This window comes from Lolium perenne, chromosome 6 (assembly GCF_019359855.2).
Source record: "Lolium perenne isolate Kyuss_39 chromosome 6, Kyuss_2.0, whole genome shotgun sequence".
NCBI lineage: Eukaryota > Viridiplantae > Streptophyta > Magnoliopsida > Poales > Poaceae > Lolium > Lolium perenne.
Genome location: NC_067249.2, coordinates 25,404,384 through 25,421,077, shown reverse-complemented (window position 1 = coordinate 25,421,077; position 16,694 = coordinate 25,404,384). Strand labels below are relative to the sequence as shown.

The following is a 16,694-nucleotide window of genomic DNA, read 5'->3' as shown; positions in this document are numbered from 1 at the left end:
CAGATCAAGGTACTCGCAGCACAGTTGACCTTAGTGGACACTGAATGCAAGTGCCCCTTGCTCCAAGTCTTTGTGTTAGCCCACGCTCTCTTCGCTATTTGATGAATGTAATCTGTTCCTTTTTCCTTCCCGTCTATTTCTGTTCTTATGTGCAATTCTATTGTTCCACTTGCGTGGTGTAATCTATATATCTTTTTCTTGTATTTCTTGTGATCAGTGTTAGTTTGGTTCACGGTGTCAGTGCAATTGTGTGTAGCAATAAAATGATCATATGCGTGTTTTAGATTTTATGATCATCCAGCAATAGTCTATTCACTTCTAAATGTGTTTACATGTTGCTTCACCACGTTTTCTATCACATCTTCACATCACCGTTGTAATTGACATGGAAACACATTTTACCTTTTACTCGGGCGCGGCGTGCCGCCGCGCCTGTCCTTGCTAGTTTGGTTTACAGTAGATCATTCTCTTGACAAAATAGACTCCTGGCCCTTTGGATCAAGTAATTTGAAATAATTCCAAGTAGTTTGAAGAAGAGTACAGTTTCTGCCTTGATCTTCCAAGTGACTCGTGTACCCATCCTTTGATGTTTTCCACTGAAGTAAATGTAAAAGGACGCCTTGAATACGGAAGGGCTAACGAACAGAGTCAAACCGTGAACTGACGTTGATAGGAATGGTACTTTGCATTAAAAAAAACAAAGAGTAAATTTGACTGAACGAAGTGAAAACAAACACATTTATTTCTCCCGCACTCTTATGATCTATCAATTATTGAATATTTGTATTCTCGCGTCTCCAATGGGGGCTCCCGTGTCGCTCCCCCTGGGCGACACTGGGGCCAAACCCTAGCCGCCAAACAACCCAACCCGTTGGCCTCCCCTGCCTGCCGCCGCTGGCCTAGGCCACGGTGGCAGTGAGCCCGGTGCCGAAGGTAACATGGAGTTTGGATCGCGGAAGCGGATCGCTGCAGGCACCGGCTTTCTTCTGCGCATGGAGGTTTCGGCGGCGATCCCAGCCATGCGGCGGCGATCCCAGCCATGCGGCGGCGATCCCAGCCATGCAGCTGCGACATCTCTTTCGGCATGGCATTCGTGCGAGGTGGAGATCCTGCCCATGGTGATGGGGTGATGCCTTGGTCGTGGCGGTGGGGCCTTCCATTGGACACCCGGACAAGAATGTTGCGGCGGCTGCAGGTCTAGGATATCGCCTAGATCCATCTTCAATGTGGCTGTTGGCCGCTCGAAGATGCGTGGGGAGACGGCGTTATTGTGTTGGGCATCTTGCTTAGGGCGGAGAGCAGTGGACTGGTGCGTGCGTGTGGTTCGTGTGTTGGCTTGCCTCCTCTTTCGTCGGTGGGGTTCGGCCGACGAGCGGTGGCGTGGGGCCCTTTACTTCACCTGAATAAAGGCAACAGTTTTAGGATCCCTCTCACGCCATCTTCATTAATCTGGCCAGAGTGTCGAGTTTCAGAAGGCTCCGTCGACGAACTCCAAATGGACGAGATTGCTGGATTGTATGGTATTCGGTCATGCGTAACCATGTTTTTCCTGACCGTTTGGTTTCAGAGTAAGCGGGGCGAAGCTTTGCAAGAAGTTGCCAGTTTAATGATGAAATCATTCAAGGAGAATCTCATGGAAGCTGAGTTCTGAGAACTATTAATGTTGGTTCAAGTACTGCTAGAGATGAGGAATTGGCTTTGGTGATTTGTAACTTGAAGCAGTGGCAACGACAAGTGAAGGTGACAACACACGAGAAGTTCAGAGTCTAAATTTGAAAGGAGAAAATTCAAAATTTGTCCTTAATTGGTTGTGTCTCGCAATGACCTTGTTGAATGTATTGTTTGTGAGTGTGGACTTTCTCGAGGGTGAAAAACCTATGATCTATGATCAGAGTGACAACGGCGTTGTGCATTGTTTTACTTCTTCAAAACGTCGCTTTTGAAAAAGATAGATTTCTGGTGTTGTGTTGGTGGTGTTTGGTTCGCTGCGATGAGAAATAGATCTCTATTGCGAGATTTTTCTTTTATGTAATTTTTCTTTTTTTGTTGTTGTGGGTATCCAAATTGAATATCTTCTTAATATTAATATATACGGAGTACTATTTATGAAAAAAATCGTATCAAATTATCCGACCACAAATCACAATGTACCATCATCCTTAGCCACACATGTACGGAGTAGCATCCTGAGTCCAGACCCCAAATTTTTTTTTTAGAGCAACCGGCAGGAGCACTGCCTTTTCATTAAGAAGAGGGAAATTTGGTCAGTTTATAAGGGAAACTGACCGAAAACCGTACAACCAAACGCCACACACCGGCCCCGAGGCCGCGCACCACACGAGCCGATAACACTCCCGCCCTAGCAGGAGGTATCACTCAAGAAAAGCTCCCGGAGCCGCCGCTCTGACGTCCACACCGGTCCCGAGACCGCGCACACTGGCGATAACTGAAAAACAACCCAGACCCCAATTTATGTCTCCAGCACTCTTATACTCAGCCCTGCTTGGCCTTCAAGTACTCTGGCGCAGTCCTCCGCACAAGCCGCCGCGGCATCAGCGGCACCTGGCTCACCGCCATCACCATCGGCGGCGACGACGGTGCCGCAGAGCGAGGTCTGCTGAAAGATATATCATTAATAGTTTCATATAGATGCATCTTTGCTGATCACTGAATATGGATCGTTTGTATTTTATTAACTTTTAACCCAGACATTGAATAATGAGACATCATTTCTGGTTTCCTTTGGGAAAAAGAATGCATAAGTCCTATGGTCGATTTGCATTAGTTTTCGTGCTACAGTTTTTCTATAACGATTGCATGTCCAACTGTATATTGTTCCTTATGGTTGGTGGTCTGGATCCATTGCAACAGATGCAGATTTAGTACTATTAAGTCCATGCTAGACATGTTTTATATTATTGAACTATTATCATTTTTAGCCGGAGTAACGTGTGTTTACATTTTGGTTCTCTTAACTTCTGGAACTTGAAATAGGCTTGGCATTCGAAAGGAGGATCTTCCCAAGATCGAGGAAGAACTTGAAATGGAAATTGCTAAAAGCGAGCTGTCAGAACTTAAGAAGGAATGTGTTGAAGCCATGGAGGGTCAACTAAAGAGGTATGCTTATTTAAGTAATACATTATTATTTCTTAGATTATACCTCAAATCATTCAAGTAAGCTGTTGCCAAGTTTCAACATAATGTAGTCTGCTCATCCGCTTGGTATAACAAAGTTTCATGAAATTTATAGTTTTTGTATCCTTCTATTATAAGATAGCAACTCACTGACATGATTTGCCTCCAGGGAGGAGTTTAAGGACGAGGTGATGCCTGATGTCAGGAAGTTGGACATTAGAAACTTCCTGTAGGTCCTGACTGATGATAATCCGCACGGTGTTTGCAAATGCCGACCGAATCTGTGATTTTTTCTTTTCAAGCGACAGCCGATGCTGCAGGCCACACCTAATGGATGTTATTGTTGCTTTTCTGTAATAAAACTGTACTGAAAATACAATGACAGCCAACCATTGAGTTGAGTTACTTGGTTACCTTCTGGCGTTGAGAGTTCTATTTCTTCTTAGGCTTGCAACGCGAACTTCAAGCTGTTGCTGAATTGTTGCGCTTTGCTGAATATGTGCCTGCTGCTGCTGTTGTATGTAGTAGCTACACCTTATAAATTGTATGGGATGCTCCATTGTCATGTGCTATTTTGCGTTCTCTAGGTTATGTGCCTGGTGCTGCTCTTGCGATGGTTTATAAATGCACTTTTGATTAACATTAATATTAACACGTGAGACCCAGAATTGTATGACGTTCTCACAGCTGGTTACTGTCCATTACCAATTCCCAGGCTCTGTTTTTCTATGCTGTTCCATTGAGTAGCATGTGACGGTACGCGATGTTACTTAAAAGATTAATAATGATTGTCATTGTGTTTCCATATAAGGACATTACGCTTTATGTTGTTTGATATGTATGCCACTTATCTGATTCCTAAAATGATAGAACGGGGGCTAGTTTTTTGGTTTAAAGTAGATCATCGTGTTGATGAAATACACTCCATTTGCCCTTTGGATCTAGTAATTTGAAATAATTCCTAGTAGTTTGAAGAAGAGTACAGTTTCTACCTTCATCTTCCAAGTGATTCGTGTACCCCTCCTTTGCTGTTTTCCACGCAAGTAAACGTAAAAATATGTCCTGAATACGGAAGGGCTAACAAACAGAGTCAAACGGTGAACTGACGTTGATCTCAATGGTACTTTGCATTTTGCAAAAAGGGAAAACAGCGAGTAAATTTGACTGAACGAAGTGAAAACAAACCAATTTATTTCTCCAGCACTCTTATGATCTTATATCATTTTTTTTTTTTTGCAACATCATCGTCAACCACACATGCAGCCTCCCGGAGTCCAGAGTCCAGACCCCAATTTATGTCTCCAGCACTCTTCCGATCACTCAGCCGTGCTTGGCCTTCCAGTACTTGGCACAATCCTCCGCACAGGCCGCCGCGGCATCAGCAGCACCTGGCTCACCGCCGTCACCATCGGCAGCGACGACGGTGCCGCAGAGCGAGGCCTGCTGGCAGACCCCCGGGCACCCGCCCCCGGCCTGGTCGCCGGCGACGCACAGCCAGCCGCAGGACACCTTGCAGAACGCCCGGCCGTGGTTGGCCCTGCAGTCCGGGTAGCAGCTGGCGTAGCAATGGCAGAACGCCGACGCGGCGTCGGCCACCGGCAGGACATGCTGCTGCTGGACCGACAGCAGGATGACGAGCACCCAGGCGGCGGCGGCCACCGGTCTCCTCTTCTTTCCCTCCATCGGTTCTTCTTCTCGCGCGCTGTCCCTGCTGCGCAGCCAGAGACAAATGAATCAAGAAAGTGGGATGAAAAGAAACTGAGAAGTGAAATGCAGATGAGCGATCGTCATACCAGAAACGATGAGATCGCGAGAGACGGGTCTTGCACTCTTCCTTTCTGCCTGTGACAACTGTTTGGCTCATTGGCTGCCTTATATGGAGTGAACAAGGGCTGGAGCTTCTGCTGCATGCGCAATTGATTCTCGAAATAGCTTTTTTTTTCCCTTCAGCGATGAGAATACACGCATACGCCATGAGGAAACTGAAATTCGCTACCCTATGAAGGATTGAACCCCTTGGTTGTTACAACCACGCCATTGATTCGCGGAGAAGCATTTCTTTTTTCAGAGATGCGCACACATGTGGAAAGTGAGATGAGGTGCCTTATCAAGGCTTAAACCTCTTGGCTGTTACAAGTTGCAACTACCCCCAATAGGCTCCTTCCCTGTTCGATGAATCAACAGGCAATTCCTTTAATAAAAAACTGAACCAACAGGCAATTCCATTCTTAGCTTCTTCCCTTAGCACTAGCAGTGTATACACCTACAAGCTGGTATCGTTGCGCTGAACTGTGGGTGGTTCTTACCTCAGCAGTGATTGATTCTGATGGAATCTGGCAGGAATTACTGAAGAAAAAAGTAGCTGAGCAATCAGATCCTTTACCAGGCCACAACTAGGTCTGGATGTTCTCACTTCTGGCAAAGCATGATGGGAGTTTTTTTCTTCTGAAATGGGGGAAGTATCACCTCAGCTTCTGCATCAAGGGATGCACACGACTTTTTTTATTAGATTATTGACAACACCTTACAAAAAAAATTACAAAGATCAAACCGAAGCCACCAAAACTAACGATAGGTCGCTAATCCTACATCACCGATGAGGGGGATCAATGAACAGAGCCAACACTCTGACATCACACCAACGCGCATCATCAAAAAACCGAAGGCCTCGACAACTCACCCAATGGCGAGCAGGTGGCATAACCGGTCCGGCAGACCCTCGGTGCGTACCATCTTCCGCATACCCATCTTCAGGAGAGATCAATGCAATGATCTTGCGAGGCCTGCCACCAATGCCACCACGACGCCAGACGACACCACCATCATGCGCACGTCCATCACGCTGCATCCGTCTCCGAGGCTCCGCTGCACCATGCCGCCGAGACCCGCCAACATCGGCGCAGTAGATGGAACACCGCTCCGCCATATGACTTCCTCCAGGTATCATTTGTTCCAGAACGATGCCCTCAAGAGGCAAAATGACACCAGAGGTGCCGCCATCATCTGATCCGTATCCAGATCTAGAGTTTCTTCCGGAACAAAGAGGTTGAGCTCAAATCTATAACAACGATGCCTTCAACAAGGTGATGACGCCCGAGGACGCCACCATCGTCGGCTCCGACCGAATCGGAACCCGGTTCTCACCGGCCAGACCCCACCCCAACGCTGCAGATCCGCCTGAAGAAGAGTCGATACCGTCCGCCGCACCACCGATGCGGCGCCGTGGTACCCGGCAGCACCACGCCCAAGCCCTCCTTGCCGGTCAGCGCCGCCGCCAACGCCGGCCGCCAAAGCGGTTCGAAGGGGACAAGGGGACTAGGAGGGGCCCCGCTGGCGCTGGCGGCGACCATACTTTGCCCGGGCTCGCCCCTTGGCGCCAGCGGAGGAGGGAGGATGCAGGTGGAGGGGGTGGGAGGCGCGGCGGCTAGGGTTTCCTCCCCCGCCGCCCGCGTGGGAGCGAGAGGGAGTCGAGAGAGCGGTTTTCCAAGCCTGATGGGAGTTAACCATACTTTCCAGCAGTTTGCTACGGGGGTGATGAACAATTGGGGAAAACCCCTTTTCAAGGAAGATTGTTGGGTGAATGGTTCACCTCTAGCAAGCCAATTCCCCAGATCATATGGGGTTACTTTTACCTAGTTTATCACCGTTAGCAAACTAAAAGAAAAAGGTTATGATGTATTAGGTTCAGAAGGACCCTGTGGGGAGAAACATCAACACGATGGGCAGAGTTAAAAGTTTGGTGGATACAGTTCAGTTAAATGATGAGACTGACATGGTTGAATGGACAATGGGATTTGGGGATTCACAGTTAAGGGCCTATATATGTGCACCTGAAAAACAAGATTCCTTTGAAGGTCAATTTTTTTGTTTGGTTGTTTCTCAAAAATAGCAAGACAACCTCTTTAAATAAGACTGGACAGGTAATGGTTAGAAGGAGACGGTTGATCACCTGTTCTTCTAGTGTTCTCTGACTAAGCTGATTTGGCAAATGACCATCTGTGCACTGGGTTTGCTCAGCCCCTTGAATGTTTGATCTTGATGGGGTATGGATTGATTCCTTCTCAGGATCCTAATGGAAGCTTGTGCTAAGTAAAGGCACAGAAGTATGTTGGACGATCTGGAAGACAAGAAATTATGCATGTTTCAATACTTCTAGACGATCCGTATAGTGTGGTTTATTGTTTGTGTAACATGTTGTCCCTAATTACGAACGGCCACGAGGAAGAACACCAGAACAGAGAGCAAACGATCGAGAGAAAGAGTTCGCGCTGCCCACAACTTGCGACTTTTCTGTCACTTTTCATTCCTTTTATTCGGGCTACAAAGCATGCACACACGATCCATGATCCACAACGTTGGTGCCATCCCACGAGCAGACCAAGTCTTGTGGAAGAAACACTCCAAGTTTTTAAGCAAACTTGGAGCAAACTAACAGCTAACAGCCACAGTTTACTGACAAGAAAATCTGTTAACTCAACGACACCAAAAAACCCTACACGCTGCTTTTGGTTTTATTCAACATAACATGCTTAACTCTTGGGAAATATTGCATAAAAGTCACGGGAGAAAAAGTCTTGAAGATGGAGTAAGGAAGATCAAGATGGTGGTTCGTGATATCTATTCAAGACCGCACTGGATGGACGTCGCCAACTACGCGCTTGATGAACTGACCAGTGCTGGTTCACGTCTAGTCTGTTACCTAGAGTGGAGTCATTCTGTTTAGTTTGTTTTCAGTGTATTTAGACAAAACTTCTCTCAGTCTGGTTACCGGAGAAGCTTGCTTTTCCTTTTTGTTTAGTTTCCTTTTTGGTTTTACTTTTGTAATGAACGTTGTCGGATTCTTAAATGAAATCGACGAGGAGAATTTGTTTGGTAAAGAAAAAAGTAGTGATTGTTTCGTTGCCTAGGATATGCAGATCTTTTCAGGAAGGAGGTTTGTGAATCAAGAACCTTGAGATTCAAAATGACTGTCTTTTGTCCAAGTTTATTCACAGGCTGCATACATCGCAGAATACGCCTTGGGCAAAGTGTATGATACAACATGGGCTGTTTCAAGGCTACAGAGATATAAGTCATATGACTTTGGTGCAACCAGGAGATGGAACGTCGACCGGTTCTTGGAGAATCAGTTCTCAGCGAGCCGAGGAGGAACTATCAGCTCTGAATCTGATACAGGTCCTTCATGCATGGCTTTCATCTATAGGCACTCGTTCAAGTCGCTTAACCGTCAATGCAGTGCACTAGGTTGCTAACTTGGGTCGCGTCCAGGCTTCGACAGTGATTCAGGGTTGCGCAACACCGTAGAAGCTAGGGGAGGATGTTCTTCTGGCTCCTTGCAAAGCAATGTGTCAAGGTCCGACTGATCCTGGCTTGGCAAGGAGTCCTTGATAATAATGATCAATGCACATTCAATTGTCAGAAACCTGAAACGCCTACTCACCTTGCAATTGTCTGCGTTCGCTCTCGGAATATTTTCCAACTGCTGGAGGTTTATCAGACGCAAGCCAACTCGACTGACGATGTGTTCTCTATCTGTCGAACACTTATCTGGGCAGGGCCAGGACTTGCTCTAATCACGGCATTGCTCTGGACCATCGGTTTTCGCAAAACCGCATGGTTTTTAATGATTTGACTATGCCTGAGGCCGTTGTGGCCAAGCGATGCGCAGAAATAGTGAGAATCTGCTGAAATAGTGATATTCTGAATCTGGGCTCATGGCCATGAGCAAGAGAAGAAAAAAAGGCTGTTCGCCCGTGGATTCCAGACTGACCTATGTAATTCTGCTCCTTTTGGAAATGCGAGGCTGTTTGGGAATGTGCGGGAATAAAAGAACCCAGCCCAGATCTTGGCGGCCATTAGAGAGGAGTTTCATCTGTGGAAGCTAGCTAGGAGAGGAGGGAGCTCACATATAGTGCGAGAGTAGGCCTTAGGCAGAGGGAGAGCTGGGAGGGTGTGAGTGGGTGCAAGCATTGATGCTTGTATTGCTTTTCTAGTACACATTATGTTTTCTTCTTCTATAAAGATAAGCCATGCTTTACGTACTCTCGAAAAAAATTTTGCTCCTTTTGTTGCTCTCTTCCCCTCCCTTGCATGTATCGCTGTTGCTTTGTGTTTGTAATCTCTACTAGTTCCTTTGGGTTTTCATTAAACAGCACACAACGGTGCATGAGTCAGAGCGACTAAATTCCCAACATGTCTGGTAGTAGTATAGAACCAGACTTCAAGTACAAACATGTCGTTGGTGAATTATGCTGTTAGCTAACCCTGACAAAGAAACAATTCTGTCCTATAGGCCTAGCATGAGGTGATCTTTTAATCGGGTTGAATCCTGTGATGTACACTGTATTTGACTCTGACACCATCAATGGGACACCCTGCACATTGCATGCAGTGAAAATTGCATTTCTTCGACATATGTGTATATCCAACAACCTAGACCATTATATCCTCAAATCACAATGCTATATAACTGCAGGAAAAGAAAATCATTTCAAACAATAAATCATAGAGTAATACGTCAGATTCCACATTATAGCATATAATTGCATGACTCACATTCATAAACAGGGTGACATCAATATATAATGTCAACAGATAACAAATTGCAAGCAAAACATACTTGCAAAACATGAGTAGGAAAAAAGAGGTTAAAATTCAGATGCTTCCAAATATATATAGCCTGTTCTCACACTTAATTCATACAGCAATTAGTAACTGAAGCGAATATATTAAGTTGCACGATGTTTTCATATAACTAGACAGTACACATTGAAAGCCTACCGTGCACATTCTCCATGGCTAATTGTTCAAAGCCACAAATCGAATACACCCGAAAACCAACAGATAAGAAAACTAAACTGAATTAGACACATGACTTGTCCAAATCACTGCTCCGGAAATAGAAGATCCAGCAAACATTCAACATCTGATTTCTGCACAGGCGCCTGGCAATGCCAACTTAGCAATGATGAAGCTTCTGAGTTCTACTTGCCATCTGACGGCCACTCGGCAAAGCAAGGAATATAAGGTGTAAATGGGAGAGGGCAGTATTCTCCAATGCTGCAGATGGCATGAACTTTCCGGTCGTCCATATTGTACGACACGAGCATGCTCGCCACGCCGTCGATAAGGAAAATCACATTGCATTCTGAATGGATTGAAATCACATCACCCCTGTGGGCCCTGTCGCAGCAATGACTCCCAAACAGTTGTGGAACGTTAGCAGTATGCATTAGGGTCCACTGTCCAGTAGCATAATCCTCAAGAAGCCAAACCGAGAGTATGCACTGATTTTTACCATGATCTATATGCATAGCATACAAGCATCCCTGAGACTGGCCAATGGAACAAAAACTAGTGTCATGGTATGGCAATGGAAATTTCCTCCATGTCTTCCCCTCGGTGTCCAGTGTGACTAGTGAGTAATCACATTCACATGTAGAATCTTCCATACAGAAATCATCACGGGCAGAATGAAAAGTAGTGAAATGCAGAGTGTCATTGAAGAAGACAAACTGTGAATCGTTGTCATCCACACAGGTTTCACTGCCCCACTCGCTCTTCATGGAAATCCATTGTCCAGTTTCCGATGAGTAGATCTCCACTCCAGTGATTCGGCCATCAATGAGAGAATCCTGCTTGAGCACAAATGCCTCGAAGCGAGAGGGGGTGGCCGGATCAAAGCCCAAACGTATGGTGAAACTCTTGGAACAATGCAGCCCTTCCGTGGCAGGCAACACAGTCCACTTCTCAGTTGCAGGATTGCAAACTACCCAATCTGGGTCGAACGGATGTGGAGAAGTCTCGAAGAATTTGCAGAGGAGAAGGCTGCTGCAGCAGTCCACGAGTTGGCGACCAATTGCAGTGAAGTCACGCAGGAAGAGGAGTTCGGGGTCGACAAGAGGCCGGCCTTTCCCCGACAGATTGACTAAACGGACGCAACTGTCGCGGCCGTCGCTCTCCTCGCGAGCGTGGCAGAAGAATCCCGATAGGGTCTCCGGTGAGATCTTGCGGAGGTCGGGGTCGGAGCAGATGGCGCGCCATGACTGCGACACGCACTTGAAGCGGCAGAGCGACCTGTAGGGCACCCGCACCAGGATCTCCATGACGAGGTCGTCGGGGAGGCTCACAGCGGGCTTCTTCTTCTTCTTGGACCTCCTTGCCATCCCCAACTGATGGAGATCTAACCTATAAAGCCCAGGGCTTAGAGATTGAAAGTAGTAAACTCCCGTGCAGTTTTGATCAGGTCAATGATTAGAGAAGGAGGCGAAGGGAAGCAAACCTCGAGTGACGAGGAGGCCGTTGCACGGCGGCGGCGGGCGGCGGCGGCGGCGGAAGTGGAATCTGTGAGTGATTTGCAGAGGCCTCCAAATGATGGCTGTGAATCGCTTCCAGCAGCGGGTTTCAGGAATCCGCCGTCGACGTGGCCTAGTCTGGCGCGTTTCAGTTTTCTTGTTTGTCAGACAGGTGCAGAGAGATTATGAAGTGATACCATCCATTACCTGGTACCATGAAAACATCTGTTACCGACTGTATGATCAAAAGGTAAGAGGATATGATCGGAGGTGGTGTTTTGGCTCATAGGAGCAAATACTCCTATTATACAAAATAATAAAAAAATAATTTTAAAAATGTCAAAAAAAATTGACATAAATTTTTTGGTGTACATCATGACATTCTATGTTCGTACACAAGTTTCCGTGGGAAAACAACATTTTGTGTGGTGTGTATAAAAAAGACAAAAAATGTGATGTACGTATTCGTGTTACAACATCAAAATTTGTCTTTTTTACAGGAGCCATAGAATTTTTTTTCTTTTTTTGAAAATTTGTGTATCAACATAAAATGTCTAGATGTACATGTAAAAATTTAGTTCAGAATTTTTTGACACTTCAAAATGTGGATTCACACAATGAGAGCAAATGCTCCTATGAGCCAAAGTGCATTTCCCGATATGATCACCACATTTGTGTTGTGGCTGTGTCTAGGCCTGGAATTCGGCTCGACTCTCTAAAGCTCGGTCAACTAGCGAGTAAGGATCTTGATGAGTGTGACAAATATAGAAGACATTGTCTCTGGAGAAACAAGGATCTTGACAGTAAGACTCCTCCTTTGGCCTCATGGGATATGGTCTGTAGACCAAAAGATCAAGGGGGGTTGGGTGTTCTCAAGCTGTCAGTTCAAAATAATTGTCTCTTGCTGAAACATATCCATAAGTTCTATAACCAGGAGGATATACCTTGGATAAACTTAGTATGGGAGTCTTATTATCAGAATGTCCTGCCACCACTTAGACACAGAGATATTTCTTTTTGGTGGAGGGACTGCCTTAAAAATCTTGATCTCTACAAAGCTAAAGCCTTATGTACAATGAGTAGTGGAGTCACTGTGCTGTTTTGGACTGACTTGTGGTCTCTGGAAATTCTTTCAACCAAATAGCCTTATTTTTTCACTTTTGCCAAAGATATTTCCATATCTGTCAAGAATGTTATTGCCACTGAAGAGTTTCCATCTCTCTTTCATTTGCCACTATCTACCCAAGCTATGGAGGAGTATCAGCAATTTCTTTCACTTGTACAAGAAACTCAAGTATCTTTGGAAAAGGATAAGTGGACAGTAACTGTTGCAGCTCCAGGGTATCAAGTATCATCTATGTATAGGGATCTGATGAAGCAAGGACCTGTGCTACCCATCATCTCTTGGCTTTGGAAAACCTGCTGTCAGGACAAGCATAAAGTTTTCTTTTGGCTTCTCTTCCAGAACAGGCTAAATACCAGAGCCATGCTGCAAAGAAAGAGATTCTTCTTGCCAGATTACACATGCATTATGTGCAATGGTTCTGCTTTGGAAACAAGAGACCATCTGTTCTTTGCCTGCCCTTTTGCTAAGAATTGTTGGAATTATTTATGCCCTGGCTGGGATTCCACTCTGACTGATGGGCCTATAGTGCTACAGGATGTCATTCAGTGCTTCAAAGCCAAAATCCAGCAGCCTTTCTTCATGGAGCTCATTATGCTTACTTCATGGTCAATCTGGACTATTCGAAATGACTTTATCTTCAAAGGGATCACTCCAAGTCTATATCGCTGCAGACATAAGTTCAAAAACGAGTTGGCCTTGCTGGTGCATAAAGCTAAAAAGAAATCATATATTGGCCTTAGGGCCTGGGTAACGAATTTCCTGTAAATTCCTAGACTAGTTTAACTTAGACTAGTTTTAGTTCTTGTTTTCTCTAAGTGCTGTTCTCAAGCACTTTGTTTTCTTTTAGTCTTAGCTTTGTACATTATACCCAAAAATGCAATAAAAATACACGCAGTGAGGAAACTCACTGTACAGGTTTCAAAAAAAACTAGCGAGTTAGGTCGACTCAACCCGTTTAACCGAGTCTAGATTTGAAACTTGACGTGACTCGCAAAGCTCATGAGTAGCTCGCTAAAAACTGTCAAAAGGAACCGGTATAGTATATGATGTATTTTTCTAATTATCTGGACATAAATGTTACACAATAATTATTATAAATATGGTACCACAACAATATAATCGGTAAAACACAACAATCAATAATTATATGAGCAGAATAATATTGATAGATTGTTAGACAAAGCGTAAACCATATAAACCGGATATAATGCAAGGCGAGTCAATAGACTACAAATGTAGCTGAGTTATCACATAGCTCAAATGGGCTTGGGCTGGCAGGACTTGGCCACTTGGGCCGAATTAGCTTCTTTGGAAAGATTGTACAGCGTAATTTTGATTTTTATCGAGCTAAACGAGCCACTCGCGAGCAAGGTGAACTAGGCTCGTTTAGCTTGAACTCGTTTAACGATAAAATTTAAAATTCGGCTCGACTTGTTATACGTCGAGTTCGAGTCGAGTCGTGAATTACTCGTTTAGCTCACGAGTTTCAGAGTTTTGATAAGCTGCTTTTGAACCTGGACCATATGCTTTTGGTACCTAAAAAAGCATTTCAAAATGTCGAAACAAATCTGAACAAAAATTAGGCGCGTATATGTTCATATTATATGTATGCACGCTAAGTTTCGCAGAAAAATGGCATTTTTTTACATCCTATGCAAAAAAGATAAACAAATGTCTTATGAAAAGCTTTTTTAAGCACCAAAAATTATTTTTTCTCACACTTATACACAAGAAAAAACACTACTCATGTTTTTCATTTTTTATATAAGGCCCCGTATCACTACCAATGTTCTCGACATGTGTAGTCTAGTACTATGGGAAAAATTGAACTGGTTTGTGGTTAAGGTGGAGATGGGTTTACAATTTGCGCTAGCAGTGGTGTTACTAATTCCCGAGTGCGGATTGGTCACCTCGTGTCCATGTTGGACATTTTCTTTGTCTATGCAACATTTTTTGTCGTATCTAAAATCGTGTAAAAAATGATGCAACATTTCCAACACATCCATGTAGCCAATACAAACAGCAAATCTAACAAATCCCCATTTGTTTGTAGCAACATTTTTAAAAGTATGTCACCAAGTGTAACAAAAAATTAACTTGTCTAACATATGTGCCAAATGCATCTAATATCGCACAAACTAATTTGCACATTGAAAGATAATACCTTTGTAGCATAAACACAAAATTAATTGCAACACTTTGCTTGTGGGAACACAATAGAAACCATAGTTTTATAGCATGTTGAAACACCCTTTGCAACATTCAGTGTGTGTAAAACATAGTAAACTGCACCTCTGAATCTGAGATTTTATTTGATGAAGGCCACAAAGCAAATTTACTTACAAATTGAGGAGAGTGCATTTGGCAAAAAATTTAGATCAATGTAAGGAGTGAATTGAACAGTTTGTTCGGCACTCATCTGGAGCAGCAAACGATAGCAGTAGCTATCACAAGTATCATCATCGGTAACCAAGCAGCACCGAGAAGATGCTAGCGACACGGAGATTCAGCGGCAATAAGACAGCATGCCACATGCGAATTGAAGCAACACGTTAGAGCCACCAGGCGCACAACCACCACCATCACTGTGGCGGTCTCGGGCGATGGTGTTGCTGGACGCCAGCCGGCGCAGGCACGACGGTGCTGGGCGTTGGTATGGGTCCCTGTTGTAGGCGGAGAGGTGGAGCAACGTCTGCGAGGAAGTGGCGGAGGAGCCGAGGGGGGCAGCGTCTGGGGGGAAGTGGCAGAGGAGCGGCGCTGGAGTTCTGGAGGACCGGCAGCGGGGGTGGGAGGCGCGGTGGAAGGGACGGAGGTGTGGCGGCGGCAATGAGGAACCCTGGCTTGCCATGGACGCAACAGTCGAGCAAGGCGTCGAGGGATGCAGTGTTGTTGTGGTCGAAGCGTTATTCTTTCTTTCTATTTTACTTGTAACCAAGCGCATCTGGGGGTGTGGCAATCTGCTATAATTAGAGATGAAAACTGAGGGCAAATCAGTATACCGTTTCGGTTTCTACATCAGAAGCTCGGGACACTGGTGTGAGGCAGATTCTAAAATTGCACTAGCGAGCGGCTTCGCGGTGGAATTAAGCGAGCCCACAGCCGGAGCCCGGAGACTTCTTTTGGGCTTCAGCTTCCTGGGACCTAGAAGCTGGGCTAGAAGTCCAAAAGAAGTGGCCCTACAACCCGTAGAAACCTAAACTAACAAGGTTTGAGACTACTAGTAAGCATGCAGCTATGGAGCGTTCTATTGGACTTGGACTCGACATCACGGACGACGTGCAAAGCTGAATCAATCGTATTTAGGCACATCGAGGCAAGACTTGTTTCCGACAGCGTGAACACGGAGCTAGATCTCTCCGCGGCCGGCCAGTCCCGATCTCGCCGCAAACCTGCTTGTACAAGGCAAAACATCAACAGGTAATGGACGAGGGCGTGGACGTGGACGTGGAGGCCCAGATGGGCCCGGTAGACGACGAGCTCCGGGAGCCGGAGCCGCTCAAGTGGATGGAAGCGGCCTTGCTGTGCCTCATGATCTTCATCTCCATCGTCACTCTCGCCTCCGGCATCGCGTGCCTCTTCGTCCGGCCGTCGGACGTCAATGGCGTTCCGGTCCCTCCCACAGAGCTCGTTGGGGTCGGGTTCGTGATAATCGTCCTGGAGTCCGCATTGACGCCCTGTTTGGTCAGCGAGCTGGTGAACTATTGCCGAAAGAGTCGCCAGGTCGAGGCCATGACTCGCCTTCACGTCGTGCCCGCTCTGTCTCGCCGGTGAGGATCAACTCGCGTCGCCTTCGTTGGCTCACGTTGCGCGCTCTGTCTCGTCTACGTAGCTCTGCGTGTAACCACGCCGACTCGCGCGCTCTGGCACGGTGGCTAGCTTACCTCTACGGCTCTACCTAGGCGCCGCCGCTAGCATATACGCGTTGCAGAATAAAAAAGTATCCGATCATAGTGGTATAGCAAATGTTTATCTGATTTCATCATAGCTTACTTCTCTTTTCGCCAAAAGGGGCAACCCCGCCTATGCATCTATTTATATATACGCCCTCTTATTGTATCTTTTGTCTATTTTGAAAAAGGATGAGCCCGAGGCGTAATTTTTGTCCGGTATGTCATGGATACCGCCACGATGTCACATAT

The 16,694-nt window shown here is 45.7% G+C and overlaps 1 protein-coding gene and 1 long non-coding RNA gene across 2 annotated transcripts; one reads left to right on the top strand and one right to left on the bottom strand.

Moving 5' to 3' along the window:
• Positions 1–2,994: 2,994 nt before the first annotated feature.
• LOC127308558 (uncharacterized) lies at positions 2,995–3,548 on the top strand. The gene is made up of 2 exons (XR_007856659.2): positions 2,995–3,117; positions 3,305–3,548. It is a non-coding gene; the product is annotated as an uncharacterized lncRNA (long non-coding RNA).
• A 6,234-nt stretch (positions 3,549–9,782) lies between these two features.
• LOC127308559 (F-box protein At5g07610) lies at positions 9,783–11,572 on the bottom strand. The gene is made up of 2 exons (XM_051339425.2): positions 11,417–11,572; positions 9,783–11,317 (listed from the first exon to the last, which is right to left on the bottom strand). Exon 2 carries the CDS (start codon positions 11,298–11,300, stop codon positions 10,119–10,121), a length of 1,182 nt encoding a protein of 393 aa, XP_051195385.1. The 5' UTR covers positions 11,301–11,317; positions 11,417–11,572; the 3' UTR covers positions 9,783–10,118.
• Positions 11,573–16,694: the final 5,122 nt, after the last annotated feature.